The 23,431-nt window shown below is 43.6% G+C and overlaps 2 protein-coding genes across 6 annotated transcripts in view; one reads left to right on the forward strand and one right to left on the reverse strand.

The window, feature by feature from the left end:
- The window catches only part of NBEA (neurobeachin), a 914,947-nt gene that overhangs the window by 268,789 nt on the left and 622,727 nt on the right, over positions 1–23,431 (reverse strand). For all 5 annotated transcript variants that reach the window (XM_064269920.1, XM_064269919.1, XM_064269917.1 and 2 more), the window contains one exon: positions 5,211–5,347. In XM_064269920.1, the coding sequence (XP_064125990.1) occupies positions 5,211–5,347 (137 nt within the window). The remainder of the gene's footprint in view (positions 1–5,210; positions 5,348–23,431) is intronic.
- MAB21L1 (mab-21 like 1) lies at positions 1,558–2,637 on the forward strand. The gene has a single exon (XM_010589361.1). The coding sequence runs from the start codon at positions 1,558–1,560 to the stop codon at positions 2,635–2,637; it is 1,080 nt and encodes a 359-aa protein (XP_010587663.1).

Here is a 23,431-nt window from a genome sequence, read left to right on the forward strand (position 1 = left end):
GTTGTCTTTTAAAATAGTAACCATTTCCCTTAATCAAATCGTATGAAATGTCACACATTTAGAAATCTGTCAGGCCAACACTAAGGCTACTTGACATAGGAGACCTAGCCTTAACTATACATCTATAAGCAAGCCAGTAAACCCCAAACCTTGAGGTTTTCAGAATAGTTATCTGCCAGGAGGTCGGAGGGCTCCGGAATCCCACGTATTAAAATATAGCTCCTTATGAAATCACATTAAAATCATCTCCCGGTCACAGAAGGGGTATGCTTTTCACAGACTTCTACAAGTGCAGAGGCTGCTCAGTGTCCTCAGTGAGGTGTTGGACAGTCCCTCCCAACCCCCCCCCCCAGTAGGAAGAGGACAGGTGTGCTGAATGTGTTTTCAAACCTCCTAACTTACACAGGGTGGAGAGCATCTAACACAATGAGCAATAAATTTCAGATTCCTTTCATCAACTGCAAAGCAGGGAAAAATCTAGGTAAAACAGCACACTGCCTGTCTAACTTGAGAAAAAAAAAATCCAACATACAGAAACATGCAGAATGGGAAAGAAACACAGGTATTATTCTATCTAAAGTCACGTCGTGGCCATGTGCCATAATCTACACAAGAACGCAAACTTCCACCCTGCATTTAAAAAGACCTCCAGGATTAGAGGACATTAATTACCTCACTCTAAATCCAAGTTAGTGACTTTGTCTTAGAAAGCCCCGTCTAGGTCCCTAACTGGTGGAGGACCACGAATCCGCCTGTATTTGCATTTCAGCGTTAAAAAAAGACAACCAAGGGTTTCAGCATAGAAGAGAAGGGATTTGCCAAGTCTTTTCAAAACGTCAATATGCTTCAAGTAATCCCAAAGCTGAGCGATTTCTCTTGATTTCCAAGTCTGTCTAGGTGGCCTCGGTGGTTTTCTGCCGGCAGCAGCCTCCTACCTTTAGTTTGCGTGCCCACCTCGGTGAGGGGGATTAATTAGCCGAGTTCGAGCTGAAGGCGGCCGTCGTGACGAGCCCAGTGGCGATTGGCCGCCCGCCTGCCTGGCCCTGCCTTTATAATTTCCACACGAGTGCATCTGGGCTCTTAGGCAAACCCACAGAGGCTTCTCCTGACATATACACACCCAGCACGCTCACCCCGACACACACCCTGCACAGTTTCCCCCCGGCCGATGGCCAGTCCTGCACACACCATGATTACAGGGAAGCGTAAATAAAGACGCAGAGAGGTGCTTGTTTTGACCGCGGGAGGAGCTGGTCTGTGTCTCGGAGCAACTTTGGTTTTCGTTACTGAGAAGGTGATCTCTCCATCCGTTTCTCTCCCCCCCGGGATTCTTTCAGAGAGGAGGAGAGCCAGACGGAGGGGAGCACGATCTTTCACTCTAATACCGGCGGGGCTCTGAGACCCGAGGCCGGGCCCGCCGCCCGCGGAGAGCCGTGCGCCGTTCCGAGCGCTCGCGGCGGCCCGGTTCCCCCGCATTTGGTTCCTGTGCTAGCAGCCGCGTTGGATCCCACGGCCTACTGCGAGACTCCGGTGTACAACCCGGATCTCTGCCCCAACATGATCGCGGCGCAGGCCAAGCTGGTCTACCATCTGAACAAATACTACAACGAGAAGTGCCAGGCCCGGAAAGCGGCCATCGCCAAAACCATCCGGGAAGTGTGCAAAGTAGTGTCGGACGTCCTGAAGGAGGTGGAGGTCCAGGAGCCCCGCTTCATCAGCTCTCTCAACGAGATGGACAACCGCTACGAGGGCCTCGAGGTCATCTCGCCCACCGAGTTCGAGGTGGTGCTTTACCTCAACCAGATGGGGGTGTTCAACTTCGTGGACGACGGCTCGCTGCCCGGCTGCGCGGTGCTCAAGCTGAGCGACGGGCGCAAGCGGAGCATGTCCCTCTGGGTGGAGTTCATCACCGCCTCCGGCTACCTCTCTGCGCGCAAGATCCGCTCCCGCTTCCAGACGCTGGTGGCCCAGGCGGTGGACAAATGCAGCTACCGGGACGTGGTGAAGATGGTGGCGGACACGAGCGAAGTCAAACTGCGGATCCGCGATCGGTACGTGGTGCAGATCACCCCGGCGTTCAAGTGCACGGGGATCTGGCCGCGCAGCGCGGCCCACTGGCCGCTGCCCCACATCCCCTGGCCGGGCCCCAACCGCGTGGCCGAGGTCAAGGCGGAGGGCTTCAACCTCTTGTCCAAGGAGTGCCACTCCCTGGCCGGCAAGCAGAGCTCGGCCGAGAGCGACGCTTGGGTGTTGCAGTTCGCGGAGGCCGAGAACAGACTGCAGATGGGGGGCTGCCGGAAGAAATGCCTGTCCATCCTCAAGACCCTGCGCGATCGGCACCTGGAGCTGCCGGGCCAGCCCCTCAACAATTACCACATGAAGACGCTGGTCTCCTACGAGTGCGAGAAGCACCCGCGCGAGTCGGACTGGGACGAGTCGTGCCTGGGGGACAGGCTGAACGGTATCCTGCTGCAACTCATCTCCTGCCTGCAGTGTCGCCGCTGTCCCCACTACTTCCTCCCCAACCTAGACCTGTTTCAGGGCAAACCGCACTCGGCGCTGGAGAACGCCGCCAAGCAGACGTGGCGCCTGGCGCGGGAGATCCTCACCAACCCGAAAAGTTTGGAAAAACTTTAGAGGCCGATTTGATCGCGACTCGACGCGAGGACTCCGCTCGGCGTGCCGATTACGTTGGAACTTCCTGTTGCACTCCCAGCTACTCTTGTCCTTGACAGTGCAAAGGATCTCTTCCTTGAAAAGGAAGGACGCCAGGCTTCGCCATCATCTCAGCCACCCCTCCAAGGGGGGGAAAGCGGCGGCGGGAGCGGAGGGAGAAAAACCCAAACCCACAAGTATTAGAAGACTTCTTTACCACCGACTTCCTAGCTCCGGAGAAACGTCCACAGTAACCGCGGGACACAGCCCAGCTGCCTGGCAAGACCGCGGTGAGCACTGCCTCTCTCTCCAAGGATCACCGCGGTCTTGGGCCCTAGGTCGGTCTGGCTGTGAGTCAGCGCGATGCGGGTACGCCAGCTAAAGGAACGCGTAATGTATATTTTGGTTTGTAACAAATATTGTGAGCTCACATTGTCTTTGAAAATGTGGATGTCGGTGTTTTGTGATGTGGTGAACAGAGCTTACATTGCCGTTTTGGCGACTTGCAGACATTTTCCACTAAAAAAAGTACCATTTAAAGGCAGATTTTTCCTTCTGGTACTTTTATCTGTCTTCGAAAGTGTCTGAACATAAAAGAAGAGTTTACATTTTGTTTCAAATATATTGCTTGTTCTATTTCTAACATTCCATAAATATACTTGAAATGTTATTTAAATATATTCAAAGAAATTTGAATTCAGCTTATATAATAACGCTTGAATATCTGAAATATATATTTGAAAAATGCACTTGAAATACACTGGATAATTACTTTTGTGATTTCGATTTTTAATTTCTGTTGCTGGTTTTTATTTAATTAGAAGCTAATAAATGAAGTGAAATAAAAGTTGTGTCTCACTTTAAGTTGTTTTTCTATCAAAAGATATAAAGCTTTATTTTGAAAAATGGAACCCACTTGATATTTTAACCATTTTGAGAAATATGCTAATGAAATCACTAAAAACTAAAACCTTAACTTAAAACTCTGCAGAGAAGCTCTTTTTGTGTAGCTACAAAAGCCAGTGATCTGCTCTTTGGTTCTCACCCCGCAATTTCTTATAAGACTATTGCTTCCCAGAACTGACAGGGTTCCTCGGGGTTAGTATTTCTGAAGCGTTGTTGATGATGTAAGGAAAAATCTATCATGACCCTGGAGATGACTGAGTTAAAAACCAGCCTTACTCCTGAAGAAAACAAACTTAAAGTCAAAATGAAAGTTTTGCAATTTGTACATGAAAACTAATAATACTAATAAAATGAAAATCGTTTCTGACCTATCTGATGGCAAACCTTATTTTACGCAGTAAGGGTCCCAGGAGAAGAAAAAATCAACGAGAAATTCCAAATTCCCTTTCACTTCCTAGACAAGCCGATGATAAAAGCATAAAGACAAACTGTTTTAATTATTTAAAGTCGAATAATTCAAACTCTCATTTATTAAATTCAATTCTTTTGGAGTCAAAGAGGCCATAGACTCTCCATGGAAGTATTTTAATAGTCAACAAGTGCTGAAAGGCTAATCACCCATGGGCCTTAAGTCAGTTAGTTTAGGAGGTGGTTTTAGAATTTCAATTGCTATTCTGCCAATACTCTTTTATAGTACTGTATTGTATGTATATAAATTAAACAGGAAAATAAAGTTCTGGATCTATGTTAAAAAGAACACTATTTGACTATTCTAGAATGACTGCCTTTGGAAAACACCTAAAAGGAGATTCTCTGCAAAGCGATGCTAGGGTATCCAGCATGACACTTAGCCTCTCGAATTCTTAATCCAAGGAAAAAGCTAGGAACAGCAGGTAACATAAAAGTTAAAACACGAATAAAACTGATCCGGAAGAAAGTGCTGCAGTACAGAGTTGCTCTCAGGCTCAGGTGCTGAACGCAAAGACTTAATAAATAAACCTTCAGGCATTTCAAACGGTGCAAACACGTACTTTCTGACGTTGCACCCAACAAAGAACACAGCCTTTACATGTCTGATTGCTAGTACATGCTGTATACACACCATTTAAATAAAAGTTTTTCAGAAAATCAGTTTCTCTTCCTCTTAAATCCACATGTAAAGCCCAGTCTTATTTCAGGAGATGAAAAATGGATTTAATAATGGAGATAAATTTATATCTAAATGGCTCCCCCCAATTTATAAGCTTTCAAGGAATAATAATTCACATTGCAATCCACACTTTTGGGCATTAAAATTGCTCTTAATGAGAAATTTCCTAAGACCCTTCCCGGACCCTCTTCTCACAGAGCTGAGATGCGGTACCCTAGGGGCTGAGGAAAAATCGCTTAACAACCAAATCTGCCCCAATGCACACAAAGGCATCCAGAGAAAGGCTGTTAACCTCGCAAGCCCCGGCGATAGAGGATTTAAATTCATTAATGCGTTCTTCAATTCCGGAAAAGAAGGCATGTGTTATTTCATTCCATCTATTTTGGGAAAGAACGAGAATATGCTCCCCTCCCCCACTGTCATTTAAAACCAAGGAACACTGAAAACCTCTTCCCACCACCAACCCACCAGCACTGTACAGCTGGTCACTTTAACTCACTTTCGCGTCGATCTTCTTGAAGGCAGGGTCGTCCTCATCTACTTCGAAGTAGATTTCTGTCGTGGTGATGGAGAGCGTCCCCTTGGCCACCACCACCGGAGCGATGAGCTGGGCAGGGGTGCTAAGAACCACGGGGCCTGCAAGACAAGGGCAGGCGTCAGGCCGGGCTGGCGGTGCTCCCGCTCCCCCCGGAACGGTACCACTGTTTTTATTTTTAAAGATACCCTCAATAACGATGATGCCTATTTATGCGGCAAGCTCTCTTCGTGTGAGATAAGGTCGGCTTGGCTTTTACAGATTATCTTCTAAGGCGGCTGCAGATAAATAAGTATATGAACACCCGAGAGGTCAGGATACCCGGCAAGTGACCCTTAGCAAGCGAGTTTTCAACCTCCGCCTAGAAACCCTACGCAGTCAGTGAGGCACCGTCATTAACAACTTAGAAGTGCAGAGCCAAGTCGATAAGGCCCGGATTTTCCACTGAGCACACGGGCTTTCTGAGGGGCCCTAGGCGTCCAGCCTGCTCCCCAAAGACCCACTAGCCTGTAAAGCCATTCCCCTCGGCAGCAGCGTTCCCCAGGGACAGCAGAGAGGAGACCAAGAGGAAACTGATCTAAATGTACGCATTCCACTGAGCTAACGGGTTTGCATCTTGCAGAGAGATTAACTTAATATCCAGTTTTTAAGGCGCGCGAGTGGACATTACATTTCTTACGGAGAAAAGAACGAAATTCTCAGCAGCGATTTTCTCACGGAGAATAAATCATTAACGCATTCTTCAATTCCAGTGTTAAAACAGAATACGTCAAAAGTGATGAGAAAGTAAGGCAGGCACAAAACGATTCTCAGAAAAGCACCCGCAAAGTGCTGCTTCTCAACTCTGGAAAAACGAGAAGCTAAAGCTTCGAGGAACGGTGTGTGGAAAGGATGCCCACTCGGAAGTGCAGGGCTGGCTTCTAACTCAGGGCGAGACACCGCACGGCTTAGAATTTTAATTCAGACAGGGATGACTTAACTGCCGGTGAAGGTCCCTGAAGGAGAGGCGGCTTTCGCGGTCTTGGGCGTGGAAACGAGCCCCCACGTATCCATCTTTCCGTAGCCAGGGCGCACTGGCTTCCCTTCCACACCCCCCGCCCGGATCCAAATAGCAAAACGAGTCACAGTAACAGCTGGAGGGGCAGTAAATCAGGTCCCCTGCGGACGCTCTCCCCAGCTGGGACCACACTGGCCGGCGCAGGGCGGCGTTTGCGGGGTGCCAGGCGCCCCATGTCTGCAGCCGCCCTGCTCAAGGCTGGGCCGAGAAGGGATCGGCCTGCTTCGCCGCGCTCAGAGGAAGTGGACGGGAAGCGAGTGGTGTCAGTGTCAGCTTTCCAGGCCCGACAGCACGTACTAAAGCCCTGTCTCTGACCCCGGGGCTCTCTGTCCCCCAGAGGCGCTGGGCCAGGCCCCGCCGGCCGGAGCCCCGCGGATCGAGACCACCGCGGCCCGGAAAGGCTTCCCTTTCCAAAGGGCAGGCGGTCGATCTGAAGCGCCACTTTAAAGGCTCATCAATCTTAATCTAGGTTGCTCAAGTAATTATGCCCGAATCTCTTGTACGATTACAAGTGGATTTGGGTTTCTATTCCCCAGGCCCTCCTTTGTGTTTATTGGAGGGTCTGTGCGCGCGCTCGCGGCGCCTCCTCCGCGCCCCCCACCGCCAAGGCCGGTTCCAGCCGCTCCCTTAACCCTTCAGCCTCCGGGCCGCCTCTCTGGATGCCAGTTTTTTTTTTTTTTTAATTCCCCTTCTGAAGAAATCCCTGTGGTCGGCTTGTGACTGGGTGAGAAGGAAGGTGTGATTGCATCGGGAACAAAGTGTCGTTTCAGACATCCCTGGGTGGTGCCACGACCTCAGCAAAATCTTCATTCGAAACACGCAGGGCTAATTATTCCTCCTTTAATAAGGGCTTCGGCCATTCCGAAACCAAGAAGGGTCAAAATCATTAAAGATGGCGGTGGCTTCCTTCTCTAAAAAGTAATTCAACATCTCCAAACAATTAAATTGGGAAAATTGCAAAAAAAAAAAAAAAAAATTATCAAAACCATACATGCCGATTTACTGAAATATATTACGAATTTTAAGTACCTAGTTCTGTGAACTTTTAAGGGGAAACACATTTTCTCAACTCAGTTCTCCGCGTTTCTGAAAGGACAGTGCCCTTCCTTTAGATTCGACTGCAGTTTCCTTCCAAAGCATCCAGACTTTCCGGGAGTTTATAAAAGGGCTTCGAATCGGTCCGTCTTTAAGAAAGCCACCTCAGCAAATATTCAGCCCTAATAGTGACATCTTTACTCTGGTCCTCTGGAAATCTCCAGTTAGGACTTACACTTCCAGAGCACATTTAGGGGCACTGAGTCTGCAGCCTCGGGGAACAAATTAGGCGCGGAGCGAATAGGAGTGAATCCACCACAGCAAGAGGGGGGATTAGGCTTTAATCCCCTTTGGGGGAGCCTCTGGATTTTAGGGATCCCATATTAAAATGTTTACATAAGGCACAGTCACAAATTGGCAGATCTTCCATATGGTACGTGGTCATTTGGAACTCCTGGGTACCGTTCCACATAAAAATAGTTAAAAAAAAAAAAGAGCAGCATCTTGGATGCTACGGAGGCAGTGATCTTGCTGACCCTGTTCTGGAAGACAACGGAGGAGCTCTAAGTCTAACCTCCTGAGCTTCCTTGGTGTAGTGAGTTGGACACTGAGTGTAAATATATTCATTCCAATCACTGCTGTTACAATAAAAGGGAGAATTATAATAGCTTCCGCAGCACACAGAGAAGTAAAGGATATTGAAGGGCAGTTACACAAACGGATGGGACAAAACCTTCTTCCAGTGCATGGATTCTCACTGCAATAGTTAAGAATTCCACCATCTGAAGTGGTAATTAAAAGAAAAATGAATGTCACCTACCTTTTAAAATTGGTGAGATGATGTTTAAAAAACATTGATCCGTTACTATTTTTGAAAAAAGGATAGGAAGGAATATTTTTGGAAAAAGGATAGGAATATTATTGTCCATTAATTTAAATGCTAATTTAAAATCTGAACTAGAACAAAGATCACCCAAGCATCATAAAAGGAATCTGTAAAAGAAGGGACTTCTGGTTGGAGCCATGGGGTCTTTATTGAGATGATAAACCCCTCTGTGGACCTAGAGTAGAAAGTACATATGTTTTGTATTTGAGAAGGAAACTATTCATCAAATATATCTTAAAAGCAGAATGTTAGAAAAAAATACATGTGGATTTGGACGGGTCTGCTGAAAATCGAAATTCCAAGTATAGAAACCGGAATAACAATACACTGACATTTTAATACGAAAGCTACAGTTTACAAAACGCTCTTACATTTTTACTTAGCTGAGAGTCCAGTGTTCACACACATTGGGCTATGGATATGTCGATGCCCTTGGCTAAAGACCACCAGAAACACAGGAGAAGTGGAACAAGTTGGACCTAGAACTCCCAGCAGCAAGGGAGAAGGAAGACCATGGGTGTCTCAGAAACAGGGTGTCGAACAGGACTTGTAGATCTGGCTTTGGCTAGGTGATTTTGTGGAGGGGTCCCTTGAAGCAGGGCTTTGCTGTGGGTTGGGCTCTGCTAGACGTGGGATAATTTTTTAACTGGGTATCTTAATCTTACCTAAGGGCAGGAAGACTACTTGTTGGCTTTGAGTGGATTCCCAGGGGAAAGTGTAACAGGCAAAGAAGCAGCAGTTGCTTGGATCAGCCAGTGAGGGGGTGACCTTGTTTTTGTCTGTGCTTAGATCTGATTATGAAGGTGTGCTGTTTTTTTTTGTCCCAAACCATCAGGTGACCTTACCCAATGTGGATGTTCCGAGGTTGTTCCCTGGAGCAAGAGAGCGGTGTGGTCTGGCTGGGGCACCGGGCTAGCTGCTAACAATACTCAGGCCTATTTGTAAGTGTCAGGCCACTTCCCAAAAGTCGGAAGCTGCTTTTCTTTTTCTCAGATGGCAAAACTTAACAATTTTGGAGAGATTAATAGTATTCCGGTGACTAAAAAGCAATTATGGCAATTCAGTTGTGAAGCAATGCTGTTATGGACTGAATTATGTCCCCCCAAATATGTACTGTCAATCCTAAATCCTATCCTCCATGCCTGCAGTTCCCTGGTAGCGCAGTGGTTAAGAGTTATGGCTGCTAACTGAAAGGTCAGCTGCTTGGAAACCCTATGGGGCAGTCCCCCATCAGGAAATGGGTTGTATTTGTTATGTTAATGAGGCAGGATTAGTATAGCCTGTGTTTTGAGTCAATCTTTTTTGAGATATAAAAGAGATTAAACAAGCAAGCCAGTAGAAGAGAGATAGGGTAAGATAGATGCCAAGAGACATGGAGATCTCCAATGAACCAGGAGGCAGAAGCTGAAGAGACAAGGACCTTCCTCCAGAGCCGACACAGAGAGAAAGCCTTCCCCTTGAGCCGGTGCTCAGAGATTCGGACTTCTAGCCTCCTAAACTGTGAGAAAATAAATTTCTGTTTGTTAAAGCCCCCATTTGTGGTATTTCTGCTATTGCAGCACTAGATAACTGAAAGAGATGCTAAATTTCCTTACAAGTCCCAATGTAATTATTATATGAAAGCTTAAAAAAAAAAAAAAAAGGCTTAGCAAAGAACATTTATGGGGACAAAGAGTTGAAGTTTAATTATAATTGCAATTGTTACAATTATTTGATGATTTCCAATGGACAAAAACTGTATTTAGTGTACACGGAATTACAGTGTATTTTAGAATGACTGGAATATTTTCTACACTTAGTTTGATATTAATAAAAATTTTATTAACTGTATGGATGTCTGCACCTCAAAGGCTTTGAAATCATACCTTCAGTTTGTTTTTGCTCCATGTAGTAGACTCATTATGGGATAATGAACATTGACTAATCTTGGTAAAACTATTAAACTTAAAATCCTGACTTTAAAGAAATAAATTTACTCAGAAATACTGTGTTTAGTGAAAAAGGATATCACTAAAACAATTTAAAACAAAAATATAATAAAGGAGGAAATTTTTACAATTATTTGTATAATCTAGGAACATATTTAAAACTTCTGTCTCTGCCCTGGAAACCCTGGTGGCGTAGTGGTTAAGTGCTATGGCTGCTAACCAAAAGGTCAGCAGTTCAAATCCACCAGTCACTCCTTGGAAACTCTATGGGGCAGTTCTACTCTGTCCTATAGATAGGATTGCTATGAGTCTGAATCGACTTGATGGCAGTGGTTTTTTTTAATCTCTGCTTTGGATTTAGGCTATTTTTAAGTATGGTACTATCAACTGAAAGATAACCTCTCCTCACAGAGTTAAAAGACTAAAATGCTTTAATCTCAAAACATCTTAAATTAATGGAGAATATGAGAAAGTTAGAGCTTCGATGTGAATTCAAGGAAAGCTGTAGGCATTAAGAAAATGGAGGTGTTTGTGTGCATACCTGGGAGGTAAGTTAGGGGAAAAAATAATGCAAAAGATGGTAGATTTAAATTATCCAGGCTAGGTCCCTGGGCTTCAGGTGTTTGAAAGGCCTCAGGGAAGAAGACATCCTGGTAAGACAATCTCCAGACAGTGACTGTGTTCTGCAGACACAGAGTGTGGACTATCGGCCAATACATTTGCACAACAACTACCCTCTGAAATCTCAAAACTCTTCTCACATGAAAAGTCACAGAATGTTTTTGCTTGAATCAGGAAAAGGAGACTTGAATGACTAATAAGCCATAACCTATTGCCATGAAGCTGATTCCGACTCATAGACCTGGCTGCTGAACAGCTAGTAAAAGACATAATTCCAGGGCCATGAGGTTAGTTTCCAGCACTGCTGCCTCCCTAACACACGCACACGGGCATGCATGAACACGTACATGCACACATGTGCACACACATACACACGAAGCTACCCATCATAAGCACTCTATAAACCCACATTTTGCACAGGCCCACTGTGCCCACCAAACAGCCTGTTATGTTGCTGGGTGGCCTCGCGAGTATGGATAATTGGTCCCTAAACTGAGGTGTACAGTAGCCAGTCATCCCCAAGGGCACGGGGTTCCTCAGATTATTATTATACAGCAAAGACTTCCTGCCCCTCCCCAAAGGAAACAGGTGCCTACGAACGCACGTTAGTCTTTTCAGACCTGAGTACACCTGCCTCTGGAAAGACTGAGTTTACCGCAGTCAGCAACAGACACACACAGAGTGGAACCCCTTTAAAGGAGCAACTGAACACCGCGTTTAACATAAGGTCTGTCGTATCAGGGCAAAATATTTTTACACTAATATTATCTAAAATCTCATTGTATTTAATGTGTTTATAATATACAATTTTAAAAGTATTGATAGACAATCTAATAAACCTTGACTTTAATCCACCATTTGTTTTCACTTTATTTGTAGAACTGATCATCCTACATGTTGAAAAAGAAACAAAAACCAGCACATTTTCCTCAAAGGCAAAGAATGATCTTATAGAAGAAAAAGCTTACAAAGCCTATATATTCTAAGCGGAATATCACTGAATTTTTTTTCCAGCAAAAATATACTGCAAAAACAGTGATAGTTTTAATATGCTGTGTGGTAATTTTCTCTGCCTTTTGATTCAACAGGTGAGCCAGTCAAGATTTGTGTGTCTAGTTCCATCACAGTCAGTTCAACGATGGAGCACACTTCTTACTCTGGAAGGGTATGTCCTCTTCCACGGCACCAGGGTATCGCTGAATGACCTAGAAGAGCCAACCCCACTGCGCTAGATGCTGAGTGACCAAACTGGAGGGTATGACTGAGACCTGCTGGTGGGTCAGGTCGGCCTTGTACTGGTAGGCTGGACTGGGTGTCTTGCCTCTCTGTTCGCACTGCTTCCTCGGCACATCGTTCTTGCGGTACATACGATATGTTGAATATATGTCTTTATAAGTCTGTTTTTCCCATTTGGCATGGCTACTTGATAACACATGTAGTATGCCATGTGTGTTTATGGAACTGAATATAGAAAATGATACATACCATTGTTAAATTTATGTCATAGCCTAAAGCCCATTAAAATAACACATTACAACTTTTATATTTTTCTGGAATCGATTTCCAATTGTTCCATAAAAATATTTCTGAAGACACTACATTTTCGAGGAAACAGAAATATACTGAAAACCAGTGAGAGCTGCAATGTGATTGGTCACTTCAGTGTATCATAGGCCTACTACTATTTTTTTAAGTGGTGTAATTTACAACTACTATTATTTTTCCTATTGTGTGAGTTGATCCCTTTTTGTAAATTAAATGGTAATTTAACTCAGCATTCATTCATTCATGCATGCAGTCTACTAAATCATCCAATGTGTAGTGTATTGTTATAGGCACTAAGAGAGGATACAGTGTGGTACATAAGACGTGGATTTCACCCACAAGGAGTTTACCGTACAGCATTACAGTAAGAAATATACATTAGTAATTATGCCACAAGGGAGAAAGTGTTTAGCTAAGCATTGTGTAAACCCCTGTAAATAAATTAATCTCATTTATGCCTTACAACAAGGAGCCCTGGCGGCACAAACAGTTAAGTACTCGGCTGCTACCCTAAAGGTTCGAACCCACCCAGCAGCTCCGTAGGAGAAAGACCTGGCAATCCGCTCCTGTAAAGACTGCAGCCTAGGAAGCCCTACGGGGCAGTTCTGTGCTGTCACTTGGGGGCTCTGTGAGTGGGAATCCATTCGACGGCACCCATCAACAACAGTATTCCTCAAGGCAACACTAGGAGGCAGGTACTTTTTCCATCTCTGTTTCACAGATGGGAAAACTGAGACTCTGTGTAGTAGAGTAATTTAGCAAAGGCCGTACAACTGGTAAATGGTAGAGACAGGGTTCAAACCTGGTTACCTTACTTGAAAGCCATGGCACTTAACCTTAAGCATACTGCCTCCCAGTGAGAGAGGGACAGAGAAAATTCTACAGGTATTCCCGGAACAGTGAAGGTTTCCAGCCTTTTTGGGGGGAGGTACAGCTGGGGCAGGATGGGGCAGTGGTGTCTGAGGGGAGCTGTGAAGGATGGTGCACAGGGGAGGGAGTCTGAGCAGACACACAGACGCAGGGCAAATGGGGGGTACACCATTTTGGCCCGAGATGAGGGTGTGTGAAGACGGCAGTGTGCGACGAAGCTGAGAGGCACCCACGGCCTTGACTGCCAGACATCTTAGGTTAAGGAATCAAAGGATTAGAGCTTGGGTTTTACCGTGTGCAGCAGGGGGGTTACCCTTTTGGGGGGGGGGGTCACACATCCCTTTGAAAAGATGGTTAAATGGATGGCCCCTTCCTAGAGAAATTCACATAGGCACATTTATCCATCCTGACTGCATAATAAGTGAAGAATTTCTATTTTGATGAAAAATGAAATTTTGCCATCTATCTTGATGTCTTCCTGTATCTAAAGGTTTTTCTGCATCTGCACTGATACTCCTCTTCTCTATTTTCTGAATATGTATCTTTCCTCCTGCCAAAGCCAGTTACTCTCTCTACCTGTGCTCCCGGTCCTAGCCGCCCCGCCCCCCTAGCTACTGTCTCACTTGGTCTGTCTTCTTTGTTAAGCTTCTAGATAGCAGTTCCTCTCCTTTACTTCCTTATTCCTTGTTGCTTCTTTTGGCTTCACCCCCATTATCTACTTAGGCCGATATGTTTGGGAAATACACATTAATTCATGTAATCACTATATTAAAAAATATATATATTAAAGGCTTGGAAAATTCCATCAATTAACAACAAAAACCTGTGTAACATTTTTTTAAACTGAGAATTTTCCAAACACATTTAACTACTGACTTTTTTGTCCCTCAATAGCATCTTTCAAAATATCTGTGTTGGAAAATTCTAGCCCTTGCCTTCTAGAGCACACTGTCTTCTCTTTGGCGCCAGCCTTGGCTTCCTCCTTGGTACACTGGTTGGGCTCTCCTTCCCTGACTGCCCTTTAGACCTTGCTGTTCCACACGGGAGCGATCTAAATTTGGCCTGCTGCTCTTTTCTCAACGTATCCTCACTCTCCTTGGTTGATCTCAGTAGTTTTAATTGTGAACTTCATCCTCAACTTGGTTCTCAAATTTCAAATCTTTACATCTTTTTGAAAATTTCATCTATCCAGCAGACCAAGCTGGACCAATCACCTTTATTTCTCTCTCTTCTAAGACCCTGCATCTCCACATTCCCAAACCCAGTTAATAGTGTCTGTACCACTTCTTCCAGGCCAGATTGCCCTCATTCTTACTTCCTCAAAACCAGACAATTCTCACAGTCCTCCACACACTGCTCCCTTCCCAGGGGGTCTGAAGCTGTCTCCTTCTCCGTTCCCTGCCACTGCCGTTGAGTTCAGGCTTTCATCACTTCTTGCTTGGACTTCAACAACAGCAGCTTTCTGTCATGCCCTCTGAATTCAAGTCTAGGCATCCCAAAACCATACTCCACACAAGGGTCACAGTGACTTTATAAAAAATATAAACCTGAGCTTATCGCTGTCATGCTTACAATCCTTCGTTGTCTCCCTGTGACCTCGAGGATGGAATCCAGCTTCCGATGGCACCTAAGCAGTGTCAGCTAGTGACTCCCTGCCTGTGCTCCTGCCCAACTGCCTGAGAACTGCTGCAGCTCCACCGAAGGCGACGTTTCGGCAGGTGATGCTTCTGCGACAACTTCCACGTCTTTATAACCCTGGGTAACTTCTACTTATTTTAAATACGTGGTTGTTGTTAGGTGCCGTCGAGTCCGCTTCGACTCATAGCAGCCCTAGGTACCACGGAATGAGACACTGCCCGGTCCTGCTCCATCCTCACAATCATTGCTATGCCTGAGCCCACTGCTGCAGCCACTGTGTCAGTCCCTCTCATTGAGGGACTTCCTCTTTTTTGCTGACCCTGTTCTCTACCAAGCCTGATGTCCTTCTCCAGGGACTGGTCCCTCCTGATAACATGTCCAAAGTACGTGAGATGAAGTCTCTCCATCCTTGCTTCTAAGGAGCATTCTGGCTGTACGTCTTCCCAGACAGATTTATTCATTCTTTTGGCAGTGCATGTGTAGTTAATATTCTTCGCTAACACCACAATTCAAAGGTGTCAGTGCTTCTTCGGTCTTCCTTATTCACTGTCCGGCTTTCACATGTGTATGAGGCTATTGAAAATACCACAGCTTGGGTCAGATCCTTCAAAGTAACATCTTTGCTTTTTAACACTTTAAAGAGGTCTTTTGCAGCAGATTTACGCAATGCAGTGACTATTTGCTTTGTTTGGATAACCACACCCACCCTGGGTTTAAGGATCTGGTACCAGGGAATATGGGCCCAGTAGGTCCTTTCAGCTCTGAATCAGATTAAGACAGACTTCATCACGAATGGGATGAAATAAAAGTCTTACAGGCTTTAAAATTTTCTTTTTTTTTAACTTTAGTTCATAGTAAAAAATGCATTTTATGTTGCCATCCAGGGAAGATCACTCCCACACTGTTGTTTGTTGCCATCGAGTTGATCTGACTCATGGTGTACACAAACTTAAAAAAAGAGTTTCATGAAACAATACTTATCATTATTATGTGTTATGAATTTTGACATTTTATTTTTTCAGCTATTCTGTTCTCTTTCATTTCTTTTACAAAAATGCCAGTAACAACCCCCTGAATTGACTTCCTAACCCACCAATGCGTTGTAACCTGAAATTTTAAAACCACAAATGTAGTGGAACCAACAATGGAGACTGAGAAAACTGGGTCTTCCTGGATGCTAAGTCTCGGATCATCTCTGCTTGTTTGGGGTCATGACTTAGTGCCTTAATGTTCTCAGCCTCTGTCTCCACATCTTAAGATACAGTACTGAATTCACAGAGTTGTTGTAAAGTCATCAGCCTGTGGTACCGTTTTCTGTCAATAAATGTGAGTTACCCTCCCAGCCCTGTTCTCCCGTCCACACTCACCTCTTTAACTACTTATGTAGTTCATTTTTTTCCCCAGAAAACTTCAGTTGGCAAGGAGTTACTCACCCTCAGAGCCCTATCTTACATGCAAGATTTATCTTTTTGAAACCTTCCTGTTTTTTACAAGGTCCCTTAGATGTCTGGTTGTTAAGTGTTCCTGTTTCATATACAAACTGAAATGAAAGAACACTGCAGCTGTACTTACCTGTTTTATCTGCTTGTGACTTAGAGTGAAAGAAAAATTCAACAGAAGTTTTGAATTAAAAAAGGAAAAAGGGAATCAGCCATTTTCTGATCAATGAAACTGCTGAAATATTTTATCTGGAAAAAGATGGCGAACAATATTTAGATAGCAAATTCAGTCTGACTTTCCCCTTTTCACTGATAAAAAGTTCTAGGCTTGTTTTTATTGCCCTGATGATCGGCACCTATAGAGGGTTCCGCTGGAATGACTATTTGTAGGTTGATTGCCATGGAGATACTTGTTCTTAGTGTTAAGTGTCTATGACTAGGTACTTCTGCAGGCTCCTACTCTGGCCCCATACTACAATGCCACGGAAATAGAATAATTAAATAAAATATTTTCAGTATGCAGAAAAACTCATTTGTCTTTGTACAGCACTGCTCTCAAAACAGTGGCAAAAACCGTGTGTCACCTACTGTTTGGATTAGGGCCAGCCTCGTTCAGAGAGAGCACTGGGCACTGAGAGGCCCAGCCGTGAGAAGACAACACACATCTCAGGCTGCTCGTACCCACAATCTGGCAGTAGGAACCACAGTTTGGTTATCTCACAATTTTTTTTCCAAGTGTGACAAACAAGATGACCATTATTTTCAGTAGGTGATTACAGACACACCTCGGAGATGTTGCAGATTTGGTTCCAGTCCACCACAATAAAGTGAATATCGTAATGAAGCGAGTCGTGAATTTTTTGGTTTCCCAGTGCATATGAAGGTTATGTTTACACTATCCTGTAGTCTATTAAGTGTGCAATAGCATTATATCTAAAAGAACAACGTACATACCTTAATTAAAAAATGTGTTATTGCTAAAAATCCTAACCACCCTCTGAGCCTTCAGTGAGTCATGATCTTTTTGCTAATTGAGGCTCTTGCCTCAATGTTGATGGCTGCTGACTGATCAGGGTGGTGGTTGCTGACGGTTGGGGTGGCTGTGGTAATTTCTTCAAATAAGACAACAGTGCAGTTTGCTTCGTTTATTGACGCTTACTTTCACGGAAGGTTCCTCTGTAACACGCGATGCCGTGTGACGGCATTTTACCGCAGCAGAACTTCTTTCATAATCGGAGTCCATCCTCTCAAACCCTGCTGCTGCTGTATCAACTAAGTTTACGTGATATTCTAAATCCTTTGTCGTCATTTCAACAACGTTCACAGCATCTTCACCAGGAGTAGGTTCCATCTCAGGAAACCACTTTCTTTGCTCGTCCATAAGAAGCAACTTCTCGTCCATTACAGTTTTGTCCTGAGATGGCAGCAGTGCGATCACATCTTCAGGCTCCACTTCTAATTCCAGTTCTCTTGCTCTTTCCACCACGTCTGCAGTTACTTCCTCCACTGAAGTCTTGAACCCCTCAAAGTCATCCATGAGGGTTGGAATCAATTTCTTCCAAACTCCTGTTAATGTTGATATTTTGACCTCCTTCCATGAATCATGAATGTTCTTAATGGCATCTAGAATGGTGAATCTTTTCCAGAAGGTTTTCAGTTTACTTTGCCCAGATCCATGGGAGGAATCACTGTCCATGGAATCTATAGCCTTATGAAACGTACTTCTTAAATAGTAAGACTTGGAAGTCAAAATTACTCCTTGATTCATGGACTGCAGAATGGATGTTGTATTAGCAGGTCTGAAAACAACGTTGATCTCCTTGTCCTGGTGGTGCAGTGGTTAAAATGCTCGGCTGGTAACCAGAAGGTCTGAGGTTTCAACCCACCAGCCGCTCCCACGGGATAAAGATGCGGCAATCTGCTTCCGTAAAGATGACAGCCTTGGAAACTCTACAGGGCAGCTCTACTCTGTCCTACAGGGTCACTATGAGTCAGCAGTGGGTTTGGTTTGGTTTTACTACATCTCCATCAGACCTCTTGGGTGTGTTATCAATGAGCAATAATATTTCAAAAGGAATCATTTTCTTCTGAGCAGTAGGTCTCAACAGTGGGCTTAAAATATTCAGTAAACCACGCTGTAAACAGATGTGCTGTCATCCATGCTTTGTTGTTCCATTTATAGAGCACAGGCAGAGTAAATTTAGCATAATTCTTAAGTACCCTAGGATTTTTGAATGGTAAATGAGCGCTGGCTTCAACTTAAAGTCACCAACTGTATGAGCCCTTAACGAGAGAGTCTACCTGTCCTTTGAAGCTCTGAAGCCAGGCATTCACAGAAGTCCTAGAAGACGTCTTCTGTCATATAAGGCTGTTCCACCTGCACTGAAAGTCTGTTGTCCAGGGAGGGTAGCTGCCTTCATCAGTTATCTCCGCTGGACCTTCTGGATAACGCGTCACAGCTTCTACATCTGCACTCGCTGCTTCACCTCGCACTTTTATGTTCTAAAAATAGCTTCTTTCCTTAAACCTCATGAACCAACCTCTGTTAGCTTCAAACTTTTCTTCTGCAGCTTCCTCACCTCTTTCAGCTCCACGGAATTGAAGAGAATTAGGGTCTTGCTCTGGATTAAGTTTTGGCTTAAGGGAATGTTGTGGCTGGTTTGATCTATGCAGACCACTAAAGCTTTCTCCATATCTGCAATAAGGCTGTTTTGCTTTCTGATCACTCATGTCTTCACTGGAGTAGCAATTTTAATTTCCTTCAAGAACTCTTCCTTTGCATTCACAACCTGGCTAACTGGCACAAGAGGCCTAGTTTCTGGCCTATCTTGGCTTTCAACATGCTTTCCTCACTAAGCGTAATCATTTCTAACTTTTGCTTTAAAGTGAGAAATGTGTGACTCTTCCTTTCACTTGAATACTTAGAGTCCACTGTAGGGCTATAAATTGGCCTAGTGTCAATACTGTTGTGTCTCAGGGAATAGGGAGGCCCAAGGAAAGGGAGAGAAAGACAGGGTAATGGATGGTTGGTGGAGCAGTAAGAACACAAATTTATTGACTAAGTTCTCTGACTTATATGGGCATGGTTCAAGGCGCCCCAAAACAATTATAATAGTAACATCAAAGATCACTGATCACAGATCACTCTAACAGATGTAGTAATAATGACAAAGTTTGAAATATTTTGAGAATTACCAAAATGTGACACAGAGACATGGAGTACATGCTGTTGGAAACGTGGCACTGATAGACTTTCTTGATGCAAGATTGCCATAAACCTTCAACTTGTAAAAACACAGTATCTGTGAAGCACAATAAAATGAGGTATGCCTGTAACATTCTCATTCATATGCTTTTTAAAAATCATGGCATATGAAAGCTTAGACCCTTACGTACAGAAGGGACATAGTCTACTGATAAGTTACTGAATTCTTTATTGCCCTGGGTTTTCAGGTTGGCAGTAAGTGTGACTATAAATCTATACAGGAATTACTTTATGGGGAATTTTACATATAAAGAAAACAGTAAAAAACAAAAATGTGTTTCTACTAGAGCACTATATTGAAAGAATAGGCTTTATCATTGTGGCTTGTGAAAGTCTTGAAGTATAACAAAGGGTGGCTTATTCTTAAAATTAAAAAAAAAAGAATGTTTTATCTGATTTTAATCAAGGTTGATGTCTAATAAACATAGTTGAATTATGTCCTTTTTTAAATATTTTTACCTAGTTTGATTGTCAGGGCTGTTGTTACAACTAGGAGTGCCTTAAAAGTTTTTTATAGGCTATGGAATCCACAGTTGGAGTCCACAGTTGGAAGGGTCATACGTTTTTGGAAATATGAAAATATAAAAAAATATATAGATAGAGTAAAATATTTGCAGGCTTTAAAAGGGCCTTGTAGACTTTACAAAACCAATCAAAAAAGGAAAAGGCAAGATATTCAAGGCAATGCTTTCATTTGTCTTTACACCTCTAACAGATTTAAAAAATTGAGTTAGAAATTTAACTATTTTAACTTTTGTAACAAATGGGCATGTGATAATGTTGTCTCTAAGAACTTTACGAAGTCTGTGTTTGAAGTGAGACGTGAACCCTTTGGGTTTACTATTTATGACTGGCAGAGCAGCTTCCTAATTCAAAGAGGAAAAAAAAAAGACTTATGAAAAGACTCATAAGGCTTTTCCGACATCAAATAGCTTTTACTAAACAACATTGTGATGATTTAAGTGTGAGTGAGTCAGGGACATATGGATTAAATTTCCCTTAAAATACACATGGGTTTAAAAATTAAGGGGAAAAAACTGAGTAAAATGCATTTTAGAGAATCCAGAATGTTGTAAAAGACATTTTTCCCCCTCAATGCAAATACCAGCTTGATTCAATTGCAGTTAGACTCTGAAACGAAAACCACATAAATCAAAACATAAAGGAATCTTAAAAATCACTCGTTTCATCGGGGAGAGAGTGTTAAGGTGCCACACAGACCTGCGCTGCATGGAGGAGGCCCAAGAAGACATGGCTACGTCAGTTTCCCTGAATCCATGTCACTCTGTCACACTGGGGGACCTGGTGCCACAGCGGCTGAAACGCTTGGCTGCTGACAGAAAGGCTGGTGGTTCGAACCCACCAGCGGCTCCGTGGGAGGAGGGCCTGGCAGCCTGCTCCTGGAAAGATCGCAGCCTTGGGAACCCTACGGGGCAGTTCTACTCTGCCCTAAGGAGTTGCCATAAGTCAAGGTTGACTCAAGGGCAACGGGTTTTTAGTTTATGTGACATTGAACGTGTTCTCTTCTAGAGTACTTATTCTTCTATTTCACCAAACAATTGTAATAAAGTTTTTCTCTGCTTTTGGCTCATACACTTTTTTTTTTTTTTTTTAATATTTTCTCTGAAAAACTCGGCATTTAGAACTCTGTTATTCTTTTACTTTTATTCCTTTATTTCCCCTGAATCTTCAGCCCTTCCTTCTTCCTATGTGCTTGATGTTTTGTTTATTTTTCTTTACTAGGTTTTTAGGTAACATTCCATTTACATATGTAAAAGTTTGCCTCAGTTATCTAGCTGTTCTAAGCCAGAACACTGAAGGTCTAAAATATCTCGCTGATATTTCAATTGTCTACTTCTGTTTATTGGGGTGGACGTATGATATGCCATAGCTTCCTGGCTGTCTGGGGACCGAGAGTTGGTGGTAGCAGAGCTAATGCCCCTCCGGGTTTGTTCCTGTCACGCTCTCTGAGTCCCCGAGTTCCGTACACTCACTAGGTGCTCAGAGCATGTAAATGAGTGAGAGAATGAGTGAGGGGATACAGTCAGAGAGAGATCTGGGGAGGCAGAAATGGTCAACCTTAAAAAAAAAGTCTAAATAGCACTTGGCTTTTTTTTTTGCATCATTTAATTTTGAATTAATTCACTTTGAATCAGTAGAGCAAAGATTATAGGAAATAAAAACACTCTTGCCCAGTCAAGAAGAAGAAAAGCAGCTTGAAAACACAGAGCTCTCTAAACATCCGAGAAAGTACCTCCGAGGCCTGTGATGGCGTTGTCATGATTCATGAAGGGAAGTGACCACCAGGTAGGACACCTTCTCACCTGCTACATCCTGCTTCTCTTATCAGACCACCTCCTTATTTCTATATTTTTATCATCCTTAAATTCACATCATTCATTTTCTCAGAGTTTCACATTCTTGACTTAGGCAGATGTGTGTGTGTACATAGGGGATTATAAACCTGCTGCTTTGAAAAGCCCACATTAAAAAAAATCCAAGTCTTACAGTCTAACACTTCTTCCCCAAGTTGCTACGTAGCTATTCTAAGTACTTTTTCTTTAATATCCAAAATAGCACTATAATCTGTTAGTTATAGAAAATCTTTTTCATGTGATAGATAAAACATTTTTTTGTTTAAAAGTAGCAGAGGTATCCTGACTTTATAAATGGGAACCTTAAAAAATATTTAGTTAATGAATGCTTTGAAGGCCAGTGTAGCAGGGGCAGGGGTTTGGGGACCATGATTTCAGGAGACATCTAAGTCAATTGGCATAATAAAATCTATTACGAAAACATTCTGCATCCCACTTTGAAGACTGGCATCTGGGATCTTAAATGCTAGCAAGCAGCCATCTAAGATGCATCAATTGGTCTCAACCCACCTGGATCAAAGGAGAACGAAGAACACCAAGGACACAAGGTAATTATGAGCCCAAGAGACAGAAAGGGCCACATGAACCAGAGATTAGATCAGCCTGAGACCAGAAGAACTAGATGGTGCCTGGCTACAACCGATGACTGCCCTGACAGGGAACACAACAGAGAACCCCTGAGGGAGCAGGAGAGCAGTGGGATGCAGACCCCAAATTCTCATATAAAGACCAGACTTAATGGTCTGACTGAGACTGGAAGGACCCCGGTGGTCATGGCCCCCAGACCTTCTGTTGGCCCAGGACAGGAACCATTCCTGAAGCCAGCTCTTCAGACATGGATTGGACTGGACAATGGGTTGGAAGGGGATGCCAGTGAGGAGTGAGCTTCTTGGATCAGGTGGACGCTTGAGAGTATGTTGGCATCTCCTGCCTGGAGGGGAGATGAGAGTGTAGGGGGATTAGAAGCTGGCAAAATGGACACGAAGAGAGAGTGGAGGGAGGGAGCGGGCTGTCTCATTAGGGGGAGAGTAACTGACAGTATGTAGTAAGGTGTATGTAAGTTTTTACGTGAGAGACTGACTTGATTTGTAAACTTAAAGCACAATAAAAATTTAAAAGAAAATTTAGTTAAAAGGACACAATTACCAGAATTGTAATGAAACAATAATTACCTTAATATTGGCTGTTCTTATCCTGGCAAAATCAAGGGATGAACTGAGCAATTATTTGAATGATTCAATTAGTATGAACTGTTAATCTGAAAATTCAGGTAAAGAAATAGTTAATTTCAATGGCTGAAATTAAGTTTTGTTTTGTTCATGGTATAAATTATTCTCCAGTTTACTCTGCCTACATAAACTCTTTCAATGAGAATCTTTTAAGGGCAACTAATGTGTTAGAAGATTTCTTTCATGATTCAAAGAAATACAGTATATGGTTGCTGCCCTTAAGGAATTTCCAGAGTAAAAGGAGAGAAAATACATGAAAACATATCTAAAATAAAAGGCTTTATGTTATGTACCTTA

This window comes from Loxodonta africana, chromosome 17 (genome assembly GCF_030014295.1).
Source record: "Loxodonta africana isolate mLoxAfr1 chromosome 17, mLoxAfr1.hap2, whole genome shotgun sequence".
NCBI classification, from domain to species: domain Eukaryota; kingdom Metazoa; phylum Chordata; class Mammalia; order Proboscidea; family Elephantidae; genus Loxodonta; species Loxodonta africana.

Coding starts and splice junctions, on each gene's coding strand:
- MAB21L1 (XM_010589361.1), top strand. CDS start 1,558: ATGATCGCGGCGCAGGCCAAGCTGGTCTACCATCTGAACAAATACTAC.